The sequence below is a fragment of the Histoplasma capsulatum genome, genomic scaffold (assembly GCF_000149585.1).
Source record: "Histoplasma capsulatum NAm1 scaffold_5 genomic scaffold, whole genome shotgun sequence".
Taxonomy (NCBI): Eukaryota; Fungi; Ascomycota; class Eurotiomycetes; order Onygenales; family Ajellomycetaceae; genus Histoplasma; species Histoplasma mississippiense.
This window is the reverse complement of record NW_001813978.1, coordinates 2,507,333-2,515,562: the sequence shown is the minus strand read 5'-3', so window position 1 is coordinate 2,515,562 and position 8,230 is coordinate 2,507,333. Positions and strand designations below refer to the sequence as shown.

The window sequence follows — 8,230 nt, the reverse complement described above, 5'->3', positions numbered from 1 at the left end:
CCACATACCCGCAATATCATTAGCCCATACGACTACAATTATTTCGGGCCTAATTAATGATCAGAGTCCGCATGCAGACCGTATATCAGATACAGAATGGTGTTTCGCGGAGGATAGCGATATCCTCCTCACAGACGAATTAGACTCCGAAAATGGCGACGGCAATACCTGTTTCACCAACCTCTTCCAAATCCAACACCCATATTGCATGGGCGTCACCAATCCTAACTATGATGGCGAACGTGACCTACCCGACAACCCCAACACAACTGGCAAGCCATCCCCATCTCCACCCCCGATATCTGCCAGCATCCACGATGATCTAGACATGTTAGATGACCGCGAACAAGAAACTTTAATCACCGACATCCCTGATTTTCCCGTTCTACAAATCAGAAAATCCCGACCATCTTCAATGTCCCTCACCCCTGTGATCAGAAACACCACCACAACCACAGCCACAGCCACATCCAAAGCGTTACTCTCAATCCCTCCCTCCCCACCCAGCAGCGAAATGGAAATTCTCGACCCATCCTCGCCAGTCACGATGCCAGAGGAGTTTTTGCTCTCGCTCTCCTCCACACACCATGGCCCCCATGCTACCATTGCTACTGTCCAGACTAGCAATTTCGTTGATGAACTATTGCCTAAATATTCCAGCCCTAATGAAAGTTACGGTCGTAGTCTTGGTGGCGGCGGCGGCGGCGGCGGCGGCGATGAATGCGGAACTGGGGATTCGGAAATGTTATTGTTATAAGCATTTAAAACGGCACAAATCTTTTTTTTTCATGTCGGGTAATTGTTATGTATGTGTATGTAATCCTTTTTATATAACTAACTAGTTTTAACTACACACACATTGGCAGGGATGAGGTATGTATTATATATATCTTGGCCAGATACTTTTGTACCATTGCGATCTTTTTCAAAGTTATTATTATTATCCTCACCCCAGTCCTATTGTCTTCTCCAGTTCCATAGAGAAAATGGGCTCTGTGCATGTTTTCTTTTCTTGCCAAGCCTGCCATTTAGGAGACTGTTAAAGATGTTTGCATTATATTTATTCTTCTTACTAGAATAAGTTAATATTAATGTAAATACTAGTATGCGATGAGTTTATGTTATGGGGCCGAATAAATGGTCTGATAATACTTTATAAAGCGAGACTTGATGAATCGAGTACGGAGTACAGCAGAGCGAGAAGTGATTTGGCATAGGTTTAGATGTGGTGATACTAAAGGGAAAATTAAAAACTAAAATATGAAAAAAATAGGGGTAGGGGGTGGGCATTGCCAGTTGGGGACGAAGCAAGTCCACATCTAGAAAGCGTAATAATAGAAGTCTGGATTAAATCCCCACTTTAATGTTAACATAGATATTTCGCAACGAACGTAACCTACTTGTATGGGAAGATTTTAACGAAGTTACTTTCTTGTTGCTTTCCCATCGTTTTTACTTCAAAAATCCGGAGTATACGTATCAAAGCTAAAGAGAGAGAGAAGAGAGAGAAAACCCTATTTGAGATAAGAATAATCCGTGAAAAAAGACATTTTGTCATTTTAATTACGGTATATACGCATCGAACGGGATAATATATACAAAATATGCAAACGGAGTCGAGGGTTTTAGACATGGGAATAATAATGGATGAAGAATGCAAATAAGAAATGAAAGAGAATATTGACGGTCAAAATATATGAAATAGAGGGAAAAAATGATTGAAACTTTTCAGTTTCTCGGGGGCGGGGGTCCTGTATATGGTGAGGGGAAAAAAGGGCTGGCACGAGAGTGTAGACTGTATGTTCTAATAATGTTAAATTATCATAGGTGTATATATATACATATACATGGGTGAAGATAGATGGCGACAGGACGTATATTGCAAAGTGAATATCAAAGTGTATACATACCATAAAATGAATGCACAGGTGTAGCAGTAAAGTAGTTTTGTGACAAAAAAGAAAACACCAGTGGAAAGCGCAACAAGAGAAAATCTTAGCACAGACGGATGAATTAGGATGATCTTTGAAAAAATAGATAGGTGGTAAGGTAATGTCGAATCACAGTCTGCCAAAGAAATAAATAACAGTGAGAAAGGAATTATAACATAGATATGCACGACACCCAGAACCAACCGTGTGTAAATAAAATGAAATCAAAGCCCACTCAAACCAGAAAACTAACCTGTAAAGCAAGAGAGAAAAGAGGAAGGGAATGGAAAATAAAGAATAGGCGCGAGGAAAGCAGCCAAATAGGAAGAAAACCGACTCGCTGCATCATTCAGGAGGAAAATTCTAGAAAGATGAAATGAGAAATCGATGGAAAACAGTCAACTTGCTGGATGAGATAGAACAGAGTTTTCGTCATTGGGTGAGGAAGGAAACACCCGAGATGAAACTTAAACGTCAAACAAGCAACACAGATAACTCCCTTGTATTCGGAAATGTCACAGAGATAGCCAGATAATAATCCTTAGGACAATTATGGCTCTTCATTATGACCCCATTGGTATGCGACATGCGTGTCCCCAGGGGGTTGGTCCACTTTCGATATCCATATTTCCCAGTCTCCCCCATCTGATTTTCAGGGTTCCGACCACCGTGCTCTCCAATGCTGGCAAAGCCCACCCTCTGTTGACGATTCCTCCTTCATACATGCATTTTCCAAGATGTTTGTCCATTTTCCGCTCGCACCCGCATGACTGTGCTTCAGATGCTGTCTAAAATGATCTGCTCGATAGAATTTCTTGGCCTGGTTGCATTCTCCAAATTTGTGCACACTAATCAAATGATCGATTCGCCTATCCCAGTCTGGTTGTGGGAAGTTGGCGAATTCATCCCCACAATACCCACATGTGTCATGGGAAGGCCCGGTAGGGGATTGGCAAGTTGGAGAAGCAGATGGGTGGAAAGCGGCTTCTACACCGGACAATGCGGCGCAGGACCATGAATGTCGTCGCAGGTGAAGGGAATTCTGATGTCGCTCAGCCTCATTTTTGTTTTTGAAGCGCTTGTTGCAAAACTGGCAAGTATATTGTTTCTCCATTTCATGAGCCCTAGAGCAAGATCAGTATTAGCTCAGCTCAACATAAAATGAAGCACCGGAATTTAAGGGGAGATAACCTACAGTAATTCCTCCGAGGTCTCGAACTTCTTCGGTTTCTTTGGACAGCATTCGCAGATGTGAAGACGATTTATCCGAGGTGGAGCGGTTTTGGATACACTCAGGTTATTCGGGAGTGACATGTTGCGGATGGGCGGAGCACTTTTCACTTCGACTTGATCGCGGTGATGAGGGGTTCGTGAAGATGTAAGACCTGAGAGCGATTTACGTACACCCAGGCTCACAAAGGCTTTTTCATAAGAGGATTCAAGTTCTGACGTTGGAGAGATTCCTCCCGGCGAATGGCGATCGAAGGAAGACAAGCTAGTCAAGCTGCTAGCCGCAACAGAGAGTCCTGTGGACGAGGCATAGGAACCAGTTCGCAGGCTTGTTGAGGACACTGAAGAAATAGAGCCATGACTCGGCTGGTACCGGGCACCAGGTGATATACAACCACTGAAAGGAAACCCAGATGTCCTCCGTTGTTCCAGATCGCCATTGCTGGTGGTTGTGTGAAGAGCGTGCAATTCGTCTGAAACGGCTCCTCGTGGTGGAGATGAGGCTCTTCGTTTCATACCCTGCCTAGACAACGGAGACATGCTTCCCAGCTGAGATGACCCTCGATCATCAACGCTTAGCTGCCTATGTTGTGTTGTCTCATCCATTGGAAAATCGATATCTGAATCAGGAAAAACGTTCTGATCATAACTACCCCTGTTTGATCGACTATACATGCTGGTTGAATCATCATTCGTATGGTGCGTTCCAGGCGAGATATTCCTATCTCGAAAGTGGTCGAAATCCGGCTGATGAGGTGGGCTATCAACACCTGGGCTACGATAGCTCACATAATCCGCCCACCCTGGCCGTGTCCCAGGCGATATTCCAGCAGATTGAGGTCCGCTTGTCCAGCGCGATGCTGGATCACAAGGACTCAAAGATCCATCACCAATTGACAAGCTTGAAAGACCTTTTCGGTTTTTTGAGTGGAACGGGAGTGTCGTGAACTCTCTCTGACCGAGGCCTCCGAGACTGGAAGGCAGGCGAGGGGGAGAGCTCGGTTTTCCTATTTTAGATAACAGGTGTTGATCGTAAGCATTGGAGGACCGTTCTACGCTTTTCTCGGACAGCGGTTTTTCCCCTTGCAAACTATGATAACGCAATTGTAGGGCCAGATTAGCATGGAGTACTGAATTCCGCTCGCTTCATCAAAGTTGTGCATGACCATTGGGCGCATAGGATCATGAGACGATAGAATGTAACACAAAATGGAAAAAGGGGGCGGAAAATATGAATAAAAGCATGAGCCATGTTGTTTTGCAAATGTATTCTAACAGGCAGTGGAATATACTAACCACGGACTGGGTAGGCTAGGATTTGATGAACTGGGGAAAGTTGAATCCCCCAATGTCGAAAAGGACGTTCTGTTCTTCAACACTGGAGAGATTTTGGCAGTTGACATCATGTTGCTCCTCTTGATCTCTTTATCCAAGGTAACTCTCTCAGTTCGACGGACCAGCTCTGGGCGAGTGTGACCACCACCTACAAGGCTTGACGACGGTTTTATGGGAGGTAGAGTAGGTTTCCCGAACTCTCCTTCCTCGACACTATTACCCCATTTCCAACCAGAATCGTGCCCAATTGCAAGATCTTCTATGTACCGAGGTGGCGGTAGTGGTGGCGGTACCACAGGCTCCATCGCATTGGGGATGGCCATTGGACCAGGCGATGTAGAAAGGGACCGGAAAGGAAGATTGCGCGCTGCAGACCTGGAGGAAGCAGACAGTCGACGACAATCGTAGGTTGAATGGTTGAAGTCACAAACGAGAATTGAAGGCGTCGAGCTCATGGGTCGATTACTATCCATAATCATCACAGGAACTGCCACGACGAGCTCAGCATGGACATGAGAGGGTCTCAGACAGTGGGAACGAACGAGCAGATGCTCGGTTCAGCCAGTCCAGGTGGGAGAAACCGTGGCGACGGTGGCGATGGCAGGCGGGTCCAACCTTGATTGGGCTCAGCTGGAGCAGCAGGCGCTGGCTAAATTGTGGTGGCAGCCAAGGACGAAGCGAGATGCATAGGGCTTAGAAAACGGATGACCATGGAAGTGGAAGAGGCGAAGGGCAAGAAAAGGGGTGGAAATGAAGCGGACATGAGGCAGCAGAGGCTTGAAAAACAACTGCTGGAGGCAGGAGATTTGGGGCGTTGGAGGGGAGTGAAAGTGTGATGTGGGCGGATGCTTCGATGTCGTGGTTGGTGGTGGTAGTAGGATACCAGTTGGTGTCGGCGGTGGTATAAGCGGTAATGTGGTTGTGGAGGAACTGGGCTGGCCTCCACTGCGCTGGTACCGGGAGCGTAACTACTGGTACAGTAAGTACCCGGCTCACCCATGGAGTACCGACAGTTACGTCCAGGTACGATACCAAGATACGGCTGGTAAATCGTCCCACGGCGTTTCGTCGAACATCCAACCAGCAAGGTTTGTATCATGGTAGGGCTGAATCCTGTACAGCCCGGTATTTTTTACGCCCCGATACAGTGATACCCCGATGGATACGGAGTACATGTCGTATTTTCGCTTTCCGACGAATCGCCGTAATATTCGTAACGTCTGGGCTTGTCCAGAAGTTGGCATTTCTTCATGTTTCCCTTTGCACTCCACACGCAAACTCAACCATTTATCTTCCCTCGATAACCATTCTCCGATTTTCTCAATGAGGGCGGCTGGTGTGCTGAAAAATCCTTCCTATTTCACTTCGTTGGCCCTCTCGCTGCTGCCGCTGCTCCTTTTCACGGTACTCCAGGATAGCATTGGTTTGTTTGCCAAGTCGCTCTACAGGATACTCTCGCTCCTCAAGGATCCTTATTGGGTATATCGGATTACAGAGGCGGCGATAATGAAAGCAAGAAGCAAGCGCTATGCCAGGGCTGTCGACTATTTACTCCGTATGCATTGCTGACGTCGAGGTGAGATTTTTATTACCTGAAAACGGGGTTTCCTGTTGCGTACTAGTATTATTTTCAATCTGGCAGATTTCAAAACGATGGTACTGTTACCCACCAGATATCTCGGAAGGACGATGGTGAGAAATCAAATTCTGGCAAGCCTTGTAGGGATTAAAGCCATGACAAAAGCTCCGTTTAAATTACTGGCAAAAAGGGGAGGGGAGGTGGACTCCGCAGTTTTGAAGAATAACATAGGTTCACAGGTGCCATATGAATAATGGGATGATCTGACAGCTGGCACAATATGGCTTACAGATAGCGACACAATACCTACGTAGGTGTTTTATCGACAGCATTGAAAATGACAATGATGACGGACTCGATACATGATTGTCTTCGGGTGAGAAAGAAAGAACCATAGATAATGAAACTTGAGCAGAAAGGTAGTTTAACGATCGAATTCCTCGTGTGGAATGGAGCCACCTCTCATCCATGTCCTGGTTGCAACAAAGATTTCCACCTTGGAACCATCTTCCAATCATCCTTATAACTCATTGTTCCAACAGAAAGTGCCAAAGAGATGCAGCCAACCATATGAAACAGGCATTTTCGATGCGGATAATGAACCTCTTATTGTGGAGCCTTCGTTCTCCCATCCAGTGCCTTGGATGTCAGAGCACTAGGATCAAGTAACAATATTCCGCTATGGACTAACTAGTTTACCTCGACCGGTTTAGTGGGGAGCGGGTGATGACACCACTACGATGACAGCGTTTTTACCATTCCGTTCAGGGTCATAGCGTGAACTGTTGAAGCATCAGCGACGGGAACAGCGACATGGGAGCAGATGAGGATGACAGAAGAGGGGAATTGATACGGAGTAGGATGCACACAACCAACTCATATTTATCCTGGCTTCAACTTGTTCACTTCCCCTGAAAGTATTCATATGCTTATCTGTACTATTAATAGAGAAACAACAATATTCACAATAACCATGCTCCAATATTTAACGGAGATATGAGAACTTAAGTCCTCCTCCAATCGAATCTGATATCTTTTTCCTATCTTGGCAATGTATGTTACCGCACATTCTCGCATGTTTTGAGTTTTACGACAGGGCTGATACCGTTATGATCATTATATTTCGTTTTGGTTACAGCCTTATCAGGGTGACCAGTTGCGATAAGGCAATCGATACTGCCCTGTGAGTCGGTGACCCGTCATTCCTTTGAATATGGGTAGCCTTCCATAACCACCGACGAATGACCAGCAAACGCAGATGGAAAATATTTGAGCATATAGCCATCATGCATATGCAAGTTATTTTTAGTTGCATGCTTCCTCAAGGGAGAAAATGACCGCCAAATGCACAAGGAGGACATCCCAACCAGTTTCGCATTAGTTTACTACTGCCGTTTTTAATTTCGCCTTGTAAAATAGTACGGGAAACAATCAACCAGACTATGTAACCATCCACTGACCAAACCCTTATCAATCCAATACACCTCCTCGCTATTGTTTGTCCAATTCTTTGAATAATCGACTGATCATCGCGGAGATTTTTTTTTTTTCTCCTCTTCCATTTCACTTGGCCAAGTTTCCTCCAATCCGCGTCTGTGAGTCTCGATATGTTTTTGCCATCCATGTTCAGCTCCCGTGTCAACCTTAAGACGCCTTCAAGCTACCTCCTAGTGTTTTTTTTTATCTTGATAATAACCTTGAAAACAACCCAGGTGTCTAGCATGACGCCACATACACAAAATTACTCGATACATACAGAGTACCATACAAACAACCATTGTGAGCACCGGCAATTCAAGACTCTGAACGAAGCTTCCTTGTCTCCGGGTTCCATATTTCATTTCATTGGCCTACCTGTCGGCTCTATCTGACCGTCTTTATGAAGAACGACCCTCGCTGTTTGACATCCTCAGAGTCAAAGAAGCATGGTGCAGTAACAGTCAGTGCTTATTATGCTGTTCAGAAAAAGCATTGTCATTGGCTTCTCCTCTTTTTTATATTCGGAATGATATCAGCTTACCCAAGAACCCACATCTTCACAATGGAAAAAGTCCGTGGGGAACATATCCCACGGAGTTCGAGAAAAGCTTCAGCCCTTTTCAATCCATTCGAGACCAAAAAAAATAGCGCGGTTTTTAACTTCGTAAATCGTGGG

General features: G+C 45.3%; 2 protein-coding genes across 2 annotated transcripts; one reads left to right on the top strand and one right to left on the bottom strand.

The window, feature by feature from the left end:
• Positions 1-547: 547 nt before the first annotated feature.
• On the top strand, positions 548-1,097 carry HCAG_05610 (predicted protein; the record flags this gene model as incomplete). The annotated part of the gene is made up of 3 exons (XM_001540093.1): positions 548-744; positions 843-873; positions 1,077-1,097. The coding sequence occupies 3 exons, from the start codon at positions 548-550 to the stop codon at positions 1,095-1,097; spliced, it is 249 nt and encodes an 82-aa protein (XP_001540143.1).
• Positions 1,098-2,583: 1,486 nt separating this feature from the next.
• HCAG_05609 (predicted protein) lies at positions 2,584-4,330 on the bottom strand (the record flags this gene model as incomplete). The annotated part of the gene is made up of 3 exons (XM_001540092.1): positions 2,584-3,055; positions 3,127-4,251; positions 4,293-4,330. The coding sequence occupies 3 exons, from the start codon at positions 4,328-4,330 to the stop codon at positions 2,584-2,586; spliced, it is 1,635 nt and encodes a 544-aa protein (XP_001540142.1).
• Positions 4,331-8,230: the final 3,900 nt, after the last annotated feature.